At 42.1% G+C, this 22,276-nt stretch overlaps 1 protein-coding gene across 4 annotated transcripts in view; it reads right to left on the bottom strand.

Moving 5' to 3' along the window:
• Positions 1-8,274: 8,274 nt before the first annotated feature.
• The window catches only part of LOC122544075 (NACHT, LRR and PYD domains-containing protein 12-like), a 56,198-nt gene continuing 42,196 nt past the window's right edge, over positions 8,275-22,276 (bottom strand). For 2 of the 4 annotated variants that reach the window (XM_043683075.1, XM_043683076.1), the window contains exon 12: positions 21,594-22,254. In XM_043683075.1, the coding sequence (XP_043539010.1) occupies positions 22,125-22,254 (130 nt within the window). In that variant the 3' untranslated portion in view covers positions 21,594-22,124. Of the gene's footprint in view, positions 9,868-21,593; positions 22,255-22,276 lie in introns of those variants that run through there. The other 2 variants (XM_043683077.1, XM_043683078.1) reach the window with 2 other exon arrangements.

Below are 22,276 nucleotides of genomic sequence, written 5' to 3' on the forward strand. Positions count from 1 at the left end.
TGTTTCCGTGCTGGATTACTCTATTACCAGAGGTCACGCTTTTAAGGTGAGAGGTGAAAAGTTTAAGGAGGATGCACGCGGCAAGTTCACACAGAGGGTGGTGGGTGTCTGGAACACGTTGCCAGCAGAGTTGGGAGAAGCACTCACGATAGATTCATTTAAGATGGTCTAGACAGACACACGAATAGGTGGGGAGCAGAGGCTTAGGAATTGGGCGACAGGTTTAGACAGTGGATTTGGATCGGCTCAGGTTTGGGGCCGAAGGGCTTATTCCTGGGCTGTACATTTTCTTTGTTCTTTTTCCTTTGTACTGTATAAGGTGCAGTGAGGAGGCAAAACAAAATGTTTTATAATACATAGATTTATAGGGCGTGTGGCAATGACATGACGAGGACAGGAGGAGTTATGGTCCGTGAGCGCTGGGAGGACGAGACACTACTTCCCAAAACTGACGTGAATAATTTTCAATCCCCAGCTCAAAGCAGGGTTCAGCCTCCAGTAAGTACTCAGGGAATGGCACATCACAGAAAAAAAAGGTCACAGAAAGCTTAAGGAATCAGCAAACTATTGTTTAATATCGCTCAGGGTAAGGACTTAGATTTTGACAGGAAAATAAACAGATATTATCGTTCACATTGACAATGTGAGCTTTGCAACACATTTTGATCGTAGCAGAGGCAAGCTAGCACTGTCCAGAGTGAATGTTCGAATCGCTGACAGGAGCCACACTGGAAAGGGATTACAAGTGAAGAAGAAATGGGGAAAGAAGAAAGGTAGATCATGTAGATCGTACAAATCCATTCAGTAAAGATGGCCTGACAGATGGGTTCATTTATATTTGGAGCATTTTGTTAAAGAAGTGCAGTATACGGTTTGCAACTGAGCAGGGAAGGGTTTGCTTGGTAAGATATTGTTAGGCAGGATTAATTAATGATACCTGATTTTGAAGTCAATTCCCCAGGTAACGGTGATCGTAATAAAGTGGTGCGTGGTAATAGCACAGTTCACATGGTACGATTTTGTGACTTGTTCTTGTGATTCGATTGTTCGGTTGTAGAAATTACATCTGAAACCTGAGTTCAGTGCTTGCGAGTAAACCCCCTGGGTCACCAGCTGGAGACAGGCAGACCACACAACCTTCATATAATTCCAATTCAAAGATGAAGTTGTCTTTACCGGATAGGGTCATTAGCCCTTTCCTGAAGAAGGGATAATGCCCGAAGCGTCGATTCTCCTGTTCCCTAGATGCTGCCTGACCTGCTGCGCTTTTCCAGCAACACATTTCCATCTCATTATAAAGTGGTGTGAGACATAAAATGCCGGTGATAAATAACTGGAGACAGTCAGTCAGCAGAATTCCAGTACAAGTTTTGATTCGATCGATTTAATTATTTATTCATTGTCATGTGTATCTTGTTCTGAAAGCGCAGTGGAAAGTATTGTATTGTATCGACAGTCTCCGGCGCCATCTTCAAACACAAACCAAAACGTACTTGGGTTACTTGTGTGGTTTTCTATAATGAAGAATAACGGTGGAATTAAAATTGTATTTTCAACCTATCGAACGGGGTCTCGGTGTCACATTAAACGCAAGTGGGGTGGGGTTCTGTGAGAGACCTTCTGTCTGACTTGACCATTTTTTCAATGGTGTGTTTGGAAATAGCCAGCCCGGTTAATGCTTGAGAAAGTTAGCAAGAGTCTGTGTCGGCTTTGGCACCCGTGAAGCACGAATTGCATGTCGCCCATGAGAGGTCGAGCATTAAGTCCAGACCTGTGCTGGAATGGAGTAACACTAGATCGGAGGGGGGCTCATGGTGCAGAGGATTAGAACCTTGAACCCAGTTCGTGACAAAACCATTAAGGAGAAGTCGACACATTAGCTGAAGATTAAAGCGAGAAACTCACAGCGAGTCTCAGTCAAAAGACAATTGGCTTCGTGCCTGTTTTGAGATCTGGATAAAGTTAAAAATCACACAACACCAGGTTATAATCCAACAGGTTTATTTCGAACTACAGACTTTCCGAGCGCTGCTCCTTCGTCAGATCATCGTGAGATCTGGTTGCAATTAGTTCCTTTTGCAGTTTGAACACATAACCGTATATTCATTTTCTGGTGGATGATGCACTCGCTACTTCACAATATCAGGGACTTGGGTTCGATTCCAGTCTCGGGCGACTGTCGGTGTGCAATTTGCACGTTTTTCCTGTGTTTGCGTGGGTTTAATCCAAAAATGTGCAGGTTAGGTGACTTGGCCAGGCTGAATTGCCCATAGTGCATGAGCTAGGGGTAAGTGTAGAATAATAGGGTTTGGGGGAGGGGCGGGGTTGCTTTGGTGTGGGCTATTTCCACACTGTAGGGATTCTACGAATTCAAACTCATCAAGACGAGCTTTACAGGAATAACTTCGACGGAAGGAAAACCATGAATTATTGTGGAATAGCTGGTCACTGTAGAGAATTCACAGAGAGTAATGACATACCTTGTGACTTAGTTCCAAGCGAACCCTATTTGACTGGAATCAGGGAGTAGAATTCAACTTCTAATGTATGTCGTTATGACCACAATGCCTCTCAATTAATGTAATGTTTTCACGTTATAACGTCTGCATTTGCTTGTGAAGCACATTATAATACAATTGGTGAAAATGAGACAATGTTTTTTGCTTCAAATCTCCATTCATTCTAAAACATAAGCATCAAAGAAATTTCACCGCCAGCTTGACACTGAGATAGAACAAAGGCTGGAAAGAATTCATTCAAGCTGAACAAAGGAATTGTCAAGGGGAATGGAAACACGCTTGGACATCGTGGAACAGGCTTGGGATAGAAAGGCCGGTTGATGATAAAACAGGGTCGATATTTCCGCAGACATTTCGCACATTCTCAATAAAGGCATGTTTTGTTGAGAGAGAGAGGAGAGATAATTACTCTCCAGAAATCAACCAAACTCAGGCCATCAGAAGTTCTGGATCATAAGAGACTCATAGAAATGTTCACAATTCAGCAAAAGTGAGCGATGACCCAGAAGATCTGTTTCATGTTATGAATGGCTATTAGAATAATAAGAAACATGGAAATGAAGTGTAAGGGTACAACGATTAAAATATTTGACCACACCACATTAACAATAACTTTCACGCTTGTATAAAAAAGGAAAACAAATGTCAACCTGCCCTGCAGACGGTAAGGACTGGGGCAAGAATAATGACAAATGAGGACACGGGCAGTGGACTAATTATTTAGTTAAAATAAAACAAAGAACTGCGGATGCTGGAGATCTGAAACAAAACGATGAGGAGTCACCTGATTCAAAAAGTTAACTTTGCTTTCTCCCCACAGCTGCTGCCAGACCTGCTGAGTTTCTCCAGAAATTTCTGGTTTTGTTGCAAACTCTTCGTGTCTGTCCTCTCGGTAAAAGACACAACAACCGTCACATCGATAACAGAAAAGGCACTGCCTCTTTACCTGAGATCCTTCACCCCACCTCACTCTGTGCGTCTCTCTCTCTCTATTTATATATATGTATCTGCCACCTCACTCTGAGCATCTCTCTCTATATCTGCTTTCTCACTCGGTGCATCTCTACCGCCTCACTCTGTACATCTATCTTGCGTCCTTACTTTGTGCGTCTCTCTCTGTCTAAACTCCGCGCCCCGATTCATTCTGTGTCTCTACCACCTCACTTATTCACCTTTTCTTCTGTCTTGCCCTGCTATCCATAATCTCCTTGTTTGCCTACAACTTTCATATATTTTTTGCTGCCTGTGCTCAGACTCCACGTGTCTGTTAATCTCTCCCTTTACACCTGCTCTCTCAACTTTAGCTTTTTCCGAGTTATTAACAGCTCAGAATATGAGTCACTGGACTCAAATGTTGACTTTGCTTTCTTAGAACATTTCTTTGGCCCTCGATATTGCGCTGACCTGTGAACTAATCTAAGACAATCCCCCTACACCATCCCTTCATCATCCATATGCTTATCCAAGGACTGTTTAAACTCCCCTAATGTGGCTGAGTTAACTATATTGGCAGGCAGGACATTCCACGCCCTTACCACTCTCTGGGTAAAGAACCTGCCTCTGACATCTGTCTTAAATCTATCAGCCCTCAATTTGTAGCAGTTTGACGTGCAAACTGACGTCATCATCCTAGGAAAAAGACTTTCCACTGTCTACTCTATCGAATCCTCTGATCATCTTGTATGTCTTCTTTGGTTAGATGCTGCCAGACTTGCTGAGCATCTCCAACAAATTTTGCTTTTGCTTCAGATCTCCGGCATTATCAGTTCTTTGTTTTAATTTGTGAGAAATGGATAGAGTCTAGCAGAGGGAGAACGTTACTGTTAAAAGAGACTCTGTGTGTGAGAGAGAGAGACAGAGACAATGTGTGTGTGAGAGAGAAGACAGAGAGCTACAGATAGAATCCAGCAATGGATAATTGTTCGAAGGGGAGTGTGAGTGAGTGTGTGTTTGTGCATGTGTGTGTGATACAGATATAGTCCAGCAGAGGGAGACTGTTACTGCTGAAGGGGACTGTGTATCGAATTTAAAGGTAAAGTCACCCCATACCAACGTGCTGCTCTCTCATCAGATACAACTGTTTGTGATTTAACCCGAGGGTGACCACGCCTCAGAGGATGAGAGCGATTCAGAAGGAGGAACCTTCATGGTGACCTCAGCCAGGGCAGGAATTAAACTCACACGGTCACCGTCATTCTATGTCAGCAGCACCAGAGCCAACTGAGCATCGCTCTCTATCGACCCCTTCCCTCTGTCCATCTCTGTTTCTATCCATCTAACAAACCTCACTGCATGTGTCTTTCTCTCTCTATCTGTTTCAGTGTCTTGGTTTTCTTTGTCTCCACCCGTTCCTGTCTGACTTCGGCAGCCTTTCTCTCTTTTCTCTTTGTCTTCTCTACCTCTCACACATTCTCGGTGGTAGCTTCTCTGTCTCCCTCTCTTTGTCTGTCTCTGACTGCTTCCCTCCTTGTCTCTGTCTCTTGCAGCCTCACATCGTGTCCTCCTCTCCCTTGTCTCCCTTTGCCCTTTCACACTGTTCTGGTCTTCTCTCAGTCGCACATTCACAAATCTGACTCAGTGGGTCTGTTTTAAACAAAACCTCAGCTTTTCCACAATTACTGTGATAGTTCTGCCCATTACTGCAGAGCAGACGGCTCAATGAAAACAAACAAACACATCCTTCATCAAAACACTTTTAAAAACCAGTGACCTTTCTCATCACTAGGTGGTTACCAAGTTCCACAGGTTTCCCCTCCTCATTCCATTCTTCATTTCATTTTCACTAAGGCAGCAAATAGAATAGAATCCCTAGTATGGGAACAGGCCAGTCGGCCCAAGAAGTCCAAACTGACCCTCCAAAGAGTAACCAATCCAGACCCATTGCCCTACCCTATTAATCTACATTTACCCCGACTAATGCACATAACTTACACATTCCTGAACACTATGGACAATTTAGCATGACTAATTCACCTAACCTGCATATCTTTAGATTGTGGGAGGAAACCGAAGTAAACCCACGCAGACACAGGGAGAATGTGCAAACTCCACACAGTTGGCCAACGCTGGAATCGCACCCAGGTCCCTGGCACTGTGAGGCAGCAATGCTAACCACTGAGCCACCATACCACCCTGATGTTAAGTTCATATTATCACTATGTCCCTGTGAACAGCTGTACACAACCCATTCCATCTCAGTTTGTGTGACTCTGTGACTGCAGCTGGACTTGTTTCAACTGGGCACTGTTGTTTTAAAGGCAACTTGGTGTGTGTCTCTGTATTTCTCTCTCATCTGCCCCCAATTACAGTGGAATAAAACAAACCTAGCTGTCCTGTGTCATTAAGTAGTTTGAAATCAATTGTCAATATTTAACCTTGCTCAGTAGTTTAAAGGATTTACAACAAACAGTTTCAAACATAAATTTCTCACTGGCATATATTTCATGGGATGATAAAACATTGAAAACACACAAAAAATATTGCTGCACATTCATTTAGTCAGAGAGATATACAGAACGGAAACAGACCCTTCCATCCAACTGGTCCATCATGATTAGATATCCTAACCTAATCTAGTCCCATTTGCCAGCACTTGGCTCATATCCCTCAAAACCCTTCCTATTCATATACCCATTCAGATGCCCTTTCCTCTGACAGGTCATTCCATACATGCACCACCCTCTGCGTGAAAAAGTTGCCCCTTAGATCCCCTTTAGATTTTTCCCCTCTCATGCTAAAACTATGCACTCCAGTTCAGGACTCCCACACCCCAGGGAAAAGATGTATATTTATCCTGTCCATGCCTCTCATGACTTTGCAAAACCTGTAAAAGCTCACCACTCAGCCTTCAACCCTCCAGGAAAACAACTGCAGCCTATTCAACCTCTCTCTATAGACCAACTCCTCCAAATCCTGGCAACATCCTTGTAAATCTTTTTGGAACCCTTTCAAGTTTCACAACATCCTTCTGATAGGAAAGAGACCAGAACTTTACACAATATTCCAAAAGTGGCCTAACCAACATCCTGTGCAGCCGCAACATGACCTCCCAAATCCTATACTCAATTTTGATGAAGGCTTTTTGCCTAAAACGTCGATTTTCCTGCTCCTCGGATGCTGCCTAATCTGCTGTGCTTTTCCAGTACCACACACTCCACTCCTATTCTCAATGCTTTGATCTATAGAGGAAAGCAAATCAAGTGCCTTCTTCGCTATCCTATCTACCTACAACTCCATTTTCAAAGAACTATGTTCAGCAACATTTCCCAGGATCTTTCCAGTAAGTGAATACATCTTGCTCTGATTTGCCATTCCAAAATGCAGCACCTCACATTCATGTAAATTAAACTCCATCTGTCACTCCTTAGTCCATTGGCCCATATGATCAGGATCCCATTGTACTCTGAGGTAACCATTACACTATACTCTACACCTCCAAATCTGATGTCATCTGCAAACTTACTAACCATATCTCTTATGTTCACATCCAAGTCATTTATGTAAATCACAAAAATCAGTGGACCCAGCACCAATCCTTGTGGTACAGCACTGGTCACAAGCCTCCAGTCTAAGAGGCAACCCTCCACCACGACCCTCTCTCACATTCATTGTTCACTTTGTGTCCTCTCTGGACCACATTTCCATCCGGTCAGGAAACAGTCCACATAATTTCTTGTGGGTTATTGATCTGTCTAAATGGAATAGGGATCATGCACAGTCCACCGTATGAGTGAGAAAAAGAATGTCTGTACAAGTGAGAGAACATGTAGGAAGAGAGGAATGAGAAAGTCGAAATCTATCAGGTAGAAAATGAACGAAAGAATGTGGAAGAGACAGAAAACGTGGATATAGAAAAAAGAATGTGGGAAAGACGAGCAGGGAAGTGTGTGGGAGAGGGAGAAGGTGAGAGTAGCAGACAATCTATGGGAACAGGGAAAGGTTGAGAGAGAGAGAGAGTCCGTGTGAGAATAGGGTGGTGTATTAGACACAGAGAGAACTTGGGATGGGAAGAGGATGCATGTGTGTGTGTGTGTGAGAAAGAAAGGATGCAAGGTTAATAATGTAATAGTAAAGAAGGAGGCAAGAGAAAGACAATTACATAACTAAAGATATAGGATAAAGGAGGGAAAGGTAGCTGTGTGAAAGGGATAATTTGACAGGGAAGGATGGAGATAAGTGTAACAGATCGATGGAACATGAGGAAGTAAGACAAAGATAAAGGTGAACTAGTTAGACCAAACTAAAGGGAAGAAATACATGGGAGGCAATGCAGAAGAGAAATTGAGGGGTTAAATTTAATGAATGGAGACAAAGTTGAGCAATGTTAAAATATGAGTGAAAGAGAACATACAAATTACAACTTTATAACAATATGTCGCTCCAATATGACATTTATTACAATGACATCAGCATAATTTCAAAACCACACAGCCGCTGTCATCTTGTGTCTTTCTTCTTCCAGCTGAAAGTCTCCCTGGGTCGTCGTCTTTCTTTTTACTGTGAGTATGTTTCATATGAAAAGGTACCTTTGATAGACAGAGTTTCCTAATTTCTTGGAAAGCAAGATGTTAGCTCTTCAGGCATTTTTGTCTCGACAGCTGTTGCTCTCTGACCGATTTTCAAAATGTCTGTATTTTATACTCTCGTCAACATTGGGTAGTCTCATTGGTTCGATGTTGGCAAACAATAAATTCAAACTTAATTGGGTTTCAGTGACCTGGGGCATAATTTAAACTGATTGGTTAATCCAAATTGTTGTCAGAACAGCAACCAAAACTCAGGTATCCATTTCACAGCCAGAAGTTACATACTTTAAATTTTCCAGTACATTCTGGGACTGCCACCTAGTCATATGCAAAGGTGCTTGTAATCTCTCAGTTCAGAACAGCATTCACTCTTTGAAAAGGTACAGTACAGATCTCCAACTTCATAACACTTACCTAATGTTATAACACCTCCGTTATTATATATTCCTGAGATAATATTAACATGAAATATTAAAATGTCTGCTTTCTTTAATTGGTTATGAAATGATTCACTATGAATTAACCATTAAGCTCCTCTTTTCAAAGCAAGTTTTCTCTTCTTCAGTTTTTGAACCATTATCCATCAGTTCATTCGGTCAGTCGCCTCTCACATCCCAAGTGAATTACCTCTCTCTGAGCTTGGAACCATCATCAAGAAGTTCATTCACTTTTTTGTCCACGTTGGTCTTCCCCAAAGAGGTGCAAAGCCCAGTCAAATGGCATTTAATAAAATAATCAATGCTTGGGGTCTTCCCTGACAGGATTCATCAGTCCCTAACCCTGTCAGCTTCTCTCAACCATCTCCTATTGGACCCAGAACCCCGTTTGGACTTGTTTGGTTTTGGGTCATTGACAAATTCCTGCTGGAATTCCTCTCTTAAACAATGGCTCTGGTCTGGAAATGTGTAACACCATTGTTCTTGTTCCTAGTCTGTGTGCAGGGACACTGTAGTAAGGGATGTTTGTGTAGGTGCTTGTTGTAGACACTTGGGCATCCCCACTTAAATGTATTGGTGTGGGAACCTCTCGGAGTCCTGGTGTTGCTGCCTTTGTGCGTTTGTCTTATTCAGCTACCTTGCTACAACTGGTACTGTGATGACTATCTTTGCAATATTCCCTTCGATCAGCTCAATGTGGATTAACTTACTTGACTTTGTTTTCAGCTTCTGCCACCTCCCTTTATTCATTGGCCTTCTTTGGTACTTATGACCTTCAATTTCTCCAATTCCATTTCAGGTGATCACCTCCTTGTATAAGTCATGTATAAGCTCACCAACTCCCACATCTATCTTGTTCCCTGCCAAATCCCTTTTCCTTTACCCTGGTCACACTACTGTCCATTCCAGTGCTTCAGAAATATTCGCAGGCACTTCCTTATATCCATCTCTTGCTCGCATCTGTTCAGTAGATCACATTTTCACATTACATACGACACGTATATGGCCATCGGGGTTGTGATATGACCTCTGGCACTGGTAGTGAGTTCTCAGCATGCCACCTGTTAGTCATTAATTCCCAGTCATTTTTTACTTCCTGCTCTTTCAGTTAATTTGGTGGCAATTGCGATTGCATCCCGCAGGAAGTGTGCGCTCTCCAGCTGCACCAATTGCTACCTGGTGGCCATGGCAATGGCAGATCTATTGTTCCTTACTACTGATGTAACTGTGTGCAAGACTGTTTATTATTGTTCTCCACGTTGTTTCCTGTACCTCACCCGTGTGTGTAGAGTCACCAATGTGTTGCACCGTGCGCCTACAGACTCTTCTGTCTGATTCACCGTTATTTTCACCTTTGACCGATTTGCGGTCATTTGCTGCCACAAACTAAAAACAAAATACTGCATTAAGAAAATGGGGTGTGTAATTCTAGAAGCTCATCTCTGTTTGAAAATTCCATTTCTACTTTCCACTTGAACTGTAAAGGTAACTGATAACACTGGTGGTTATGTTTTGTAATAGAAAGGTATTACACAAAGGCTGGATGGGCAGGATTTAACTGGTTTGATACAGTTTTAACCTTCCTGCTGCCATTCACTTTGATTCTGTTGCTCAATGCTCTGACAGTCAGACACATTTTAGTGTGTCGTCAAATCTGTAAAGGATTGAAGGGTCAGAACAAGAAAGAAAATCACAGTGACCCAGAAATGGAGAGCAGATGAAGTTTGTGATACTGTTACCATATTTGCCAGTTTCATACTTCTGTGGTTGGTATAAGTTTTGCATTTCTTGTATAACTGCATTATGGGCAGAAATGGTAGAGATAATGACAATTCTGAATATATATTTAGTGAAGTTGGAGACAGTCCTCAATGTTTAAGCTGCCAACAAATACATTTATTTATGGGGCAACTCAGTCCAAGTTCAGAAACCAGCTCAAGACCATGGTGAAATGTCTACTTGCATCCATTATTGAATTACTTAATGAACAAAATAGATGACAGCAGCAGATTGCTCTGGAAGTTCCTCTCCTTACATCATAGCAAAGAGGAACACACATTCCTCATGTAAAAATATCAACTTTACTGGCTTACCAGAGAGACCAAACCATGTTATTTTCTGGGTTTTAATTGTACATTATTCATGCATCTCTCTCCATGCAGTTCAGGCTCTTCTCTCCTGCAACTCCTTGAAAATGTTCCTTCCTCTGAAATCTGTGCAATCATAACCACCAGCACACACATGCCACCCTTTTAAATAAGATTATGCCCCTTCCTCATAAGATGAAAACTGTCAAGTTTTAAGATGATATACTTCTTACAGCAAGAAAAATATTCAACATCGTATTTCAACAAGGCCAGAATGAACAATTCTTCCCATAGAGGTAGTCAAGAGTGTGGTGCTGGAAAAACACAGCAGGTCAGGCAGCATCCAAGGGGCAGCAGAATCGATGTTTTGGGTAAAAGTCCTTTTTAGGGATTAATTCCTGATGAAGGTCTTATGCCCGAAATGTCGATTCTCCTGCTCCTCGGATGCTGCCTGACCTGCTGTGCTTTTCCAGCACCACACTCTCGACTCTGATCTCCAGGATCTGCAGTCCTCACTTTCTCCCCGTTAACATGTAGGTAGACAGGATAGTGAAGATGGCCTTTGGTACACTTGCCTTTATTGGTCAGTGCATTGAGTATAGGAGTTGAGATGTCATGTTGCGGCTTTGATTAGATTAGATTACAGTGTGGAAACAGGCCCTTCGGCCCAACAAGTCCACATCGACCCGCCGAAGCAAAATCCACCCATACCCATACGTTTACCCCTTACCTAACACTACAGGCAATTTAGTATGGCCAATTCACCTGACCCTGCACATCTTTGGATGGTGGGAGGAAACCGGAGCACCCGGAGGAAACCCACGCAGACACGGGGAGAACGTGCAAACTTCACACAGTCAGTCGCCTGAGGCGGGAACTGAACCCGGGTCTCTGGCGCTGTGAGGCAGCATTGCTAACCACTGTGCCACCGTGCCGCTGTATAGAACATTGGTTAGATCACTTTTTGAATACTTTATACAGTTCTGGTCTCCCTGCTATAGGAAAGATGTTGTGAAATGTGAAAGGATTCAGAAAAGATTTACAAGGACGTTGCCAGGATTGGAATGTTTGAGCTGCATGAAGAGGCTGAATAGATGAGGTCTTCTTGCTGTGGAGCCTTGGAGGCTGAGGGATGATCATATAGGTTTATAAAATCATGAGGGACGTGGATAGGGTGAATAGTCAAGGTCTTTTTCTCAGGGTAGCAAAGTCCAAAACTAGACAGCATAGGTTTGATGAGAGGGGAAACATTTAAAAGGGATCTGAGGGGCAACCTTTTCACACAGAGGATGGATTGAGTTGCCCAAGGTAGTGGTGGGAGACTGCTACAATTATAACATTTAAAAAGCATCTGGATGCATTTATGACAAGGAAGGGTTTAGAGGGATACAGGCCAAATGCTGGCAAATGGGACTTCATCGGTTTAGGATATCTGGTTGATATGGATGAGTTGGGCCAAAGGATATATTTCCATTCTGTATGACTCTATTGTACAATCACTCTGCCCCTGTTATAACCTGTACCACATCCTGTTGACGATTTACCCGTGCACTCATTGCTCTACATTGCTTTACTATTTGTACAATTAGCTGTAAGGTCTGTAACATCTCCATTAGATCTCCCTGAGTTCCTTGCTCGATCTACAAGCTGTAACTTGAAACTGTTCTCTTCAACTCAACGTTTCCTGCTCTATCCTAATATCTCATGTGCCTTTATCCGCAATATGCCTGCATGAAGATTGCTGGAAAAACTGAGCAGGTCTGGCCACATTTGCGGACCAAAGTCAGAATTAACATTTCACGTTGAGTGAACCTTTCCTCAGAACTGGGTGATACATTGACCTGATTTGATCTTACTTTCATAAGATACTGTTAAATATGTCTGTGTGTTCCAGCTTAGACTATGAAATATCATTCAGGTGTCTTTAATACCATACTTGGCCTTAACTGCAATGTGCGCAACATAAACATTGAGAGAAATGAGGTGGGAAGACCCAATTAAAACAATCATTGTCCTGACCAAAGTACATCCTCAGCATGGCTTCATTATAACATTTTTCCCTTCTGGAGAGCCAAACAGAAAACCACATTCAGACATGTTTTTTCAAGGACTGTCCCTAGATTATGTCTCATTTAGAATAATAGAATCACAGAATTATACAACACAGGTGCCCTTCAGCCCACCTTTGCCAACCTATCTATACTGATCCCACACTTTTTGTAGCACTTGGGCCATAGCCTTGACATTCCAAGTGCTCATCCAGAACTTTTTAAAGGTTGAGGTTTCCCACCTCCACTACCCTTACAGATTCCTGCCACCCTCTGCGTGAAAAGAGGTTTCCTGAAATTTCTTCTAAACCTCATGTTCTTCACCTTAAAATTAATTCCCTTCTTATTGACTCTTCAACTAAAGGGAACAGCCGCACCTTATCCATACCTCTCAAAATCGTATACACTTCTACCATGTACTCCTCCAGCCTTCTCTGAAGAATGATAACTTTACGCCCGGAGTGTAGATATAATGAAAGATTATTCACATTCGGCCTGTTTTCTCTAGAATTTGGGAGATTATGGGATGATCTGATCAAAGACTTGACATGGAAAGACAGGGCAGATAAGCCACTTCCACTGGTTGCAGATACTAAAATGAGTCTGAGAATTAGGGCCAGACCATTCATGAGAAATGTGAGTAAGTACTTTGACACATAAACAATAATAAATATTTGGAACTCTCTTCCACAAACAGCAATTGATGCCAGATCAGTTGTTAATTTTAATTGTGAGATAAATACATTTTTGTGAAGCAAAGGTATTAAGGGATATGGGCGAAAGACAGTTCGTCCACAAGTCAGCCATGATCTCCTTGAATGGCAGAATATTCTCCTACTCCTGTTGCTTTGATCTTCTGCTCTAAAGAAAACAAGCCAACCCTGTCCAGTCTGTCTTACAGCCAAAATACTGCATCCCAGGTAACATCTTGGTGAATCTCCTCTGCACACCCTCTCGTGTATGATCTAATGACATCTGTTTCAATCAATACATGTGGTGACTGACTCCTGCTGTACATTCATGGACAAAACTGAGACATTGCAAGGCCCTAAATCCCATGTCAGTGACTCACTACTGAACCAATCCAATCAAATGAATGAATAAGTCAATTGTATCTCCTGGTAATTGCTGAACAACTCCTACCATCACTGCTCCGGACAACAATTCATGCTCTAAGTGCACTTCATACAACATGACAAATGTGCAATCTTCATTAGGCTTCCTGTTTATCACTTTGGCTTTTAATGTACTATTTCTGTGAAAAAAAGCAGTGTTTACCTTCAGTCTCCCAGTTGCAATTAACATTACAAGTGGATCAGCAGTTTCCTGGAGTCTTCCTTTCTGGACTTACATTTGTGAACTGCAGTGAGTTCCATGGGCAACCCCCACAACGTCATGTACAAAGATGCTCACTTAGTTACAACAGAAACACAAGCTATTGAATTTCACTTCGGCCTCAGCACCTGCCTTTCTGGCCCATGGAATGCATCCTGAGGCATTGCCAGTTGTCCCTTCTTTACCCTGGCTACTTGCCTTTTTTTCACTCTCCCACTTTCAATCCTTTGTGGGTTTGCAGACTGACAGAAAGAAAGGATTAATTTCATGGATCAGCTCAATCATCAGCTAGTAACAGTCGTAACACACTGGCCTTGAACATGTTCAATGCAGCTAAATGTGAGGTGATTCACTTTGGGAAGAATAACTGGAAGGGAGAATATTGGGTCAATGGAAAGATTCTTGGTAGTATAGATGTGCGAAGTGACCTTGGAGTTCATGTACATAGATCACTGAAAGTTGCCACCCAGGTTGACAGTGCTGTTAAGAAGACGTACGGTGTGTTAGGTTTTATTGGCCAAGGGATTGAGTTCCGGAGCCGTAATGTCATGCTGCAACTATACAAAACACTAGTGCGGCCGCACTTGGAATATTGTATACAGTTCTGGTCGCCCCATTACAGGAAGGATGTGGAAGCATTGGAAAAGGTGTAGAGGAGATTTACCAGGACGTTGCCTGGTCTGGAGGGAAGCTCTTAAGAGGAAAGGCTGAGAGACTTGGGTCTGTTCTTATTGGAAAGAAGAAGGCTAAGAGGGGATTTAATAGAGACATACAAGATGATCAGAGGAGTACATAGAGTGGACAGTGAGAGTCCTTTTCCTAGGATAATGATGTCAGCTTGTACAAGCGGGCATAAGTACAAACTGAGGGGTGATAGATTTAAGACAGACATCAGAGGCAGATTCTTTACTCAGAGTGTGGTAAGGGCATGGAATGCCGTACCTGCCAATGCAGTTAACTCAACCACATTAGGGACATTTAAACAATCCTTGGATAAGCACATGGATGATGATGGGATAGTGTTAGGGGATGAGCTTCGATGAGTTCGAGTGTCGGCGCAACATTGAGGGCCAAAAAGCCTTTTCTGCGCTGTGTAGTTCTATATTCTATGTTGCAAATAATAGTAAGTCTGTAAGTCCTTCTCAGAGAATATCTTTTCTTTGATCTTGACGTGTGGTGGTTATTCCAAATGTTCCTATCTAAGAATCAAAATGACTTTGCTTTAACTGTTCAAATTCAATGTCGGCTTATATGGCCGTTCCCTTAAGCTGCAGAACGTTAGTATAATTTATAAACCAATTCACACACACTCAGAATAGACTTTGTTACTGCATATTAATAACCCTGTGAAGGATCCTCTAGTAGTGAGGCACAAACCTCATGTGTTCTACCTATCAACCTGCTCCACATGGGCAGTTGAAACTTTATTGCTGGAACAGCACAGCAGGTCAGGCAGATGCTGCCTGACCTGCTGTGCTGTTTCAGCAATAAAGTTTCAACTTTGATCTCCAGCATCTGCAGACCTCACTTTCTCCACACGGGCAGTGACCAGTTCACCTTCAGCCATTTCATTTTCTTCACTATGTTGTCAAATGACAAAAAATATCTCAACATCCTTTGCCACAAACTTTGGTTTGGCCTGTTGAAATGTAAACAGCTCCTTTCTGGACGTTAGGCTATGCCTTGGGTTTTACCTCACAGTGTTCTTCTGCAGCTGATGTCTATATTTTATACTGCAGCCCTTGAGGTTGGCAGTCCCTATCTCTTTCCTATATTCCATTTTAAAAAAAACTCTCTTATTTTCTATCACTTCTCTTTGAAGTTAAAGAATTTCTCAAATCCTTATTCTATCTCCATCCTTTCCAATTCCAATACTTCCTTTATCTTTTTCCCATTTCTCTGCTCTTTGGAAGGCTATTTATAACTGTTTCATTTCTTCATCATGTTTAAACTACTTTCAGTAACTTCTTCACAGACAATTCCAATGACTCGCTTATTCGAGTGTGTGATCCCTCATATTGCACACATTCCAAATGCTTTCACAAAATTTCAATCATCTCTTGTCATTGCACCTGCAAATCAGTCCAAGTTACCTCCTCCTCCTGCTGTATGGATTTAGCTGCTTCCAATGTCATCTTATGTTTAATACAAGAAACCTGGTCTGTATATTTTTGTTCCTCAACAATTACTCACCCCACATTGTCCACATTCAGAAATACATCACACAGCCTCCAAATTTTTGTCACAAGTCTAATAGATAAGAGTGCACAGATAACCAAGCGTAATGTATTTGTACATATAAGCTGTTGGGACTATGTCCTCAGTCCCATATTCCTGATCACATTTGACTCTCTTGTAGATAAAAATCTAACCATTTCCAATTGAAAAATATTCAGTCTCCACTATTCATGAGCTATTACAAATGTATAAATATGTTATATACATTATAAACATTTACATATTCATCCTGTATGAACAACTAATTGAATGACAAAATGGTTAAATTACCGATCGAGGGCAAAATAAACAGGTGATTTCATAAATAAAAACTGAAACAAAATAAACAAACTTTAACAAGTGACAAGATGGATGAACAATAACTAAAATGAAAACTGAAGTAATATCCTCTTTAATCTAATCTAATCTCAAATATACACACAAATAATATAGACAAGTGCAACAAATTGGCCAAACATCATCTATCTTTGCTTCACATTATGTGCATTTGGATACAGGACCTTTAGTTTTAATTTTGTAATTTCTAGCTTTTTCTGTTGATTGATTTATTCTTAAATTTGAACTATCTGACTCTTTCCATCATAGTCTATTTCTCATATAAAGACTGTTCTCTCTTGCCTTTTCCTGACACTTTGACTTATCACATCCACTAATACTTAATCACTCCTCTCACTATTTATATTCACACAGGACAGAAAAGGCCCTTCAGCCCATTGAGTCTGCACCAACATAACTACCACAACAGGTGTGCTAATTCCAATTTCCTGCACTTATCCCTTGAATGTTATGATATTTAATGTACTCATGCAATTATTTTTTTAAAGGTTGAAAAGGTTTTGGCCTCCACTACCTTCCCAAGCAATACATTTTAGATTCCCACCACCTGCTGAGACAAAAAGGTTTTCTCTCAAATCCCCTCTGAATCTGCTGCCCCTTGCCCTAAAACTATGTCTTGTCATGATTGACACCTCAACCAAGGGGAACAGCTGCTGTTCATACCCCTCATAGTCTTATATACACCTCATTCATGTCCCCTGTCAATCTTCTCTGCTCTAGAGAAAACAATCCAACCCCTACTCTCTCCTTATAGCTCATTTTCTCCATTCCAGGCAACATTCTGGTGAACCTCCTCTGTATTCTTTCTGCATCCTGTCTGTAGTGAGGTGACCAGAACTGCACACAGTACTGCAGTTGTGGCCAGAACAATGCTCTGTACAGCTCCAACATTACCTCCTTTCTCTTGTATGCTATGCCACGACTGATGAAAGTACGTGTCCAGTGTGACACCTTAACTATCCTATTCACTTATTCACTTAATGGTAAGGTCCTGGGGAGTGTTGTTGAACAATGTGACTCTGGAGTGCAGGTTCATAGCCCCCTGAAAGTAGAGTCACAGGTGGATAGGACAGTGAAGAAGGCATTTGGTATGCTTTCCTTTATTGGTCAGAGTATTGAGTACAGGAGTTGGAAGGTCATGTTGCAGCTACAAAGGACATTGGTTAGGCCATTTTTGGGATATTGTGTGCAGTTCTGGTCTGCTTCCTATCGGAAGGATGTTGTGAAATTTGAAAGCGTCCAGAAAGGATTTGCAGGGCTGTTGCCTGGGTTGGAGGATTTGAGTTCTAGGGAGAGGTTGAATAGGCTGGGGCTGTTTTCCCTTTAGCATGGCTGAGGGTGACCTCACAGAGGTTTATAAAATCATGAGGGGCATAGATAGGATGAACAAAGTCTTTTCCCTGGGGTGGGGAGTCCAGAACTAGAGGGCATAGGTTTAGTGTGAGAGGGGTAAGATGTAAAAGAAACCTAAGAGGCAACTTTTTTCATTCAGAGGGTGGCATGTGTATGGAATGAGCTGTCAGAGGAAGTGGTAGAGGCTGGTACAATTGCAACATTGAAGAGGCATCTGGATGGGTATATGAATAGGAAGGGTTTGGAGGGATATGGGCCGGGTGCTGGCAGGTGGGACTAGATTGGGTTGGGATATCTGCTTGGCATGGACGAGTTGGACCAAAAGGTCTGTTCTGTGCTGTACGTCTCTATGACTCTATCATTAATGGAAAATGGAGGCAAAATGGAACTAATTCTATGGATCAAGAGTCCAGACGACAAAAGTCAATGAAGGAACTTCCTCAAATTAGTGGCAAAATCCACAAGAAACATCACATTGTTGCTGACTGCAATGAGACACTACATCATCAACTGAGTAGCTGGTCAGTTGGACCTAGGGCATTGCCCGAGATAGAAATTCTTTCTTTCTGAATCTTTTGAGTGCTTGATCATTACTCTTGAGAGGGAGAGACTAACATCGCTGTTTGCAAAGTTTTCAGAGATCTGTGTGTCACTGCCATTTCACAAATTGTGACAAACTGTAACTTAAACCCCCCAAAGGTTGTTAAAACATTTAGTGTCTGCTGGCTTCAATAGAGGATTATAATCCAGTGTTTCCAAAGGTTACATGCCTTTGTTTAACTAATATGTGAATACCTTCCAGTTGCACTTTCAACCTTCGAGTTGTGAAAAAAAACACACCTCATGCTTTTTTACAACATAGCAATGTCCAAACATTCAATTTTCCCAGTTTATGTAACATAGGAGAGGTCTTTGCATCAGCAACCTCTGATTTTCTCTTATTCTTTATTTCTCAAAGACTATGAACAGATTTCAACAAAACCTGGTGTGCGGATAGTGTATGGCCCAGGGAAGAAATTATTAAAAGTTTTGGCAAAGAGGGATGTGATAGATGCGGAGGAATTGGGGCAGGTTGGAGCAGTCTCCCAATGAGGAAGCTCAGCTTGTCCATGACAGAGCTCTGTTGTATCAGGACTGACACCCAGTTCCAATCAGTGAGTTGTGTGCAGCACACCATCATGGCTTGTATAATTGACATAGCTGAAGATGCCAGTGGCTGACTTGCATTGTGGGTCAAAATGCTGACTCAATTCGTCATGTTTGCATCCCTTTATGTTGGTTGGAAAGAGAAGGACCTGATTGGATGTTTGTCACTGCTCACAGCCTCTGATGATCACCCAGTGCACAATGAGAGGCTGTGGGTCTACACTGGGCACTGGCGACAGAGTAACGGTGACTTAGAGCAGGCGGTTAGATGGGATGGGGTTGAGAACAGGTAAACTGTCTAGGCTGGTGTATAAACAGTGACTAGGGTGAGAGAATGGGGTTGTACCTGTAGGGGAGTGTCAGCTACATTGACTGTGTAACAAGAGCAGTGTGGCTTTGTGGCCATTGCTGCTGAGGCTCAAAGCCAGATTACCAACTCTTCCCTGGGTGTACAGCAGCCTTTCAAAGGTGGTGTGGCTGCAAGGGACACTAGTCTTTGGGCAGTTAGTGGTGAGTTGTTCCAAAGGCACATGGTGTGAAGGGGTTGAAATCGCCCAAGTGAAAGACAGTGTGACAGGGGGTAGATCGTTTATATTTGGCTAAGGTATGGTAAGAAATCTCACTAGGCCTCACTGAGAGAAAAACTCCCAGAAAGCAATTCAACATGGACTTAGCTCAAAGCAAACCCTGAGGCTGGAATTGAATGCGGGTCCCTGGAGCTGTGAGGCAGCGGTGCTAACAACTGAGCTACTGTGCCACCCATGATGACTTGTTGGGCCAAATGGCTTATTTCCCCACTGTAGAGATTTTGTTCTATGGAATATGCGGCTTCAGCATAGAATAAGAAAGGCGAATGGAATCTGGCATTAAGTGGAAAAGGACTAGATTATAAAAGTAGAGACATTTGCTTGCATATGTACATTAGTCATTTCTAGCCTTCAGTTAATAGGGGCACAGAATTCAAGAGCAAGGGTGTTATAATAAACTTGCAAAGGACACTGCTTTGTTCTCCGCTATAGTATAGTGCTCAGTCCTCGGCAGCACAATAAATGAAGGGTGTGAATGCATTGGACAGAGTGTAGAAGAAGTTTGAGAACTGTTCAGGGGATAAAACTCGTCGTTATGAGGAAAGATTGGTGAAGTTGGGACTCTTCCCCCTTGTAGGGGAGATAGCTAAGAGACGGTTTCAAAACCATGAGAGTTTTGGACAGAGTGGATAGGGAGAAACTATTTGGGCTCAAAAAGGATTGGAGCCAGAGGGCACAGTTTTAAAATATTACACAAAAGAGGCAAATAAGGGTGGAAAAGAAACATTCACACTGTGAGCATTTAAAGTCTGGAAGGCATGCCCAGAAGTGTCATGGAGGAATGTTCAATTAACACATTCAAGAGGATATTAGATGACCATTAAAATAGACACAATGTCAGGATCATGGGAAAAAACCAGACGCTTGGCACTAAATTAAAACGCTCAAAACTGATAAAGATATGATGGCCAAATGGCCTCCAGCTCTGCAACAAATTCTATGATACTGTGGGAGTGTCCTCAGTGTGGCTCAGCTCCATACTTTTACAATATTCTTGTGAAGGATTTTGTTTTACAATACTGTACAAACATTAAGCTTTTGTATATCGTTCCACCAAGAGAAGTAGGCCACGTACTGGCAAAATGGGACCAGATTAGGTTGGGATATCTGCTTGGCATGGACGAGTTGGACCGAAGCGTCTGTTTTTGTGCTGTACATCTCTATGACTCTAAGTTAATTCATGCTACTTGAGCTCACTATCTAAGAACAAAAACTTTGTTTTTGAAAGTATTACGTGAAAAAATTATAAGTCCCTTATAAAAATGTATATATGTAGTTGCTTAGTGATACAGACCTTGAGTGTTGTAGAGTAAAGAGTCATACTGTTTCTTTGTCTTACACCCATCAAAAATCTCAAGATTACCAAACTTACTTCCGACTCTGGGTGACAAGGCTGTGGTGCAGAGCAATAATTGGTATATGTATCATCCTTAACATAATTCGAAGTAATATTATAAAGCAAATTTTGACACTGAACCACATCAGGAGACTAGAGCAGAAAACAAAATGGTATGGTGGGAAGGTCTAATGAAGAAAGGCTGAGGGACTTGAGGCTGTTTTCATTAGAGAGAAGAAAGTTGATAGGTGACTTAACAGAGACGTACAAGATGATCAGACGGTTAGATAGGTTGGACAGTGACAGCCTTTTCCCTCAGATCCCTCAGATAGTGTGAGGGGACATGGCTTTAAATTGAGGGGTGATAGATATAGGACAGATGTCAGAGGTAGGTTCTTTACTCAGAGAGTAATAAAGGCATAGAATGCCCTGTCTGCAACAGTCATAGGCTCACCAACTTTAATGGCATTTCAAGGGTCATTGAATAAACATGAGAATGGAAAAGTGTAGGTTAGATGGGCTTCAGATTGGTTCCACAGGTCGGGCCAAAGGGCCTGTATTGAGCTGTAATGTTCTACCTTCTATAATCTTTAGCAACTGAAGTGACGATGCAGTCGCTTTAGAAAGGTTATTTTGTCCTTTTTTCTTTAAGAGAGGTGTTGAAGGCAGAGGTGCCGAGGGCTCTGGGAACAGCCAAGTTTAGCAATGGCAGTGGAGTCGCCAGTTGTCCCAGTTCAGGTTTTTTGGAGCTTGGTTTAACTGTGGTAATCAAAAGATGCTGAACGGAAGGAAGGCAAACTTGAACAAATGATTCCTGATTGACTTTCTCTCTGAAATCTCTTTGGACGTTGTTCCCTCCTGCCTTTAAGAATTTGTCTTTCAATTTAGCTTTTTGCCAAGGGATGTAGTTATGGCATGTTACTGCGTTGGAACAGCTCCTTAGTTAAGTTGCTGAATCGGGTCGGTTAAGTTTGCCAATAGTTATATTATTCTAAATTCTGTTTTCCGTTCTTTGTGTTTCAAATGTAGTGTAAAATAAGTTGTGTTTTGCTTAAAGCAGAGTGGTTTGACCGGCTGTGTCACACCTAGAATATCCACTTCACGTTTGTCTTTAAAATAAGAAAACGTTAGGGTCTAGGCTACCTTCTTAAGATATTTTGAGGGGGCCGCGGAGAGATTAGTAGTCATTGTCAGGCCGGTCCATAACACTGAAAGATTCACCGAACGAAACAGTCAGTCCACCTCTAGATTCCTGCAGTGACTTTAGATGCCTCTTTCCATTTGGACTGAACCGATTCCCCCACAGCCTGGAACAGATCAAATACAGCC

The sequence above is a fragment of the Chiloscyllium plagiosum genome, chromosome 46 (assembly GCF_004010195.1).
Source record: "Chiloscyllium plagiosum isolate BGI_BamShark_2017 chromosome 46, ASM401019v2, whole genome shotgun sequence".
Classification (NCBI taxonomy): Eukaryota; Metazoa; Chordata; class Chondrichthyes; order Orectolobiformes; family Hemiscylliidae; genus Chiloscyllium; species Chiloscyllium plagiosum.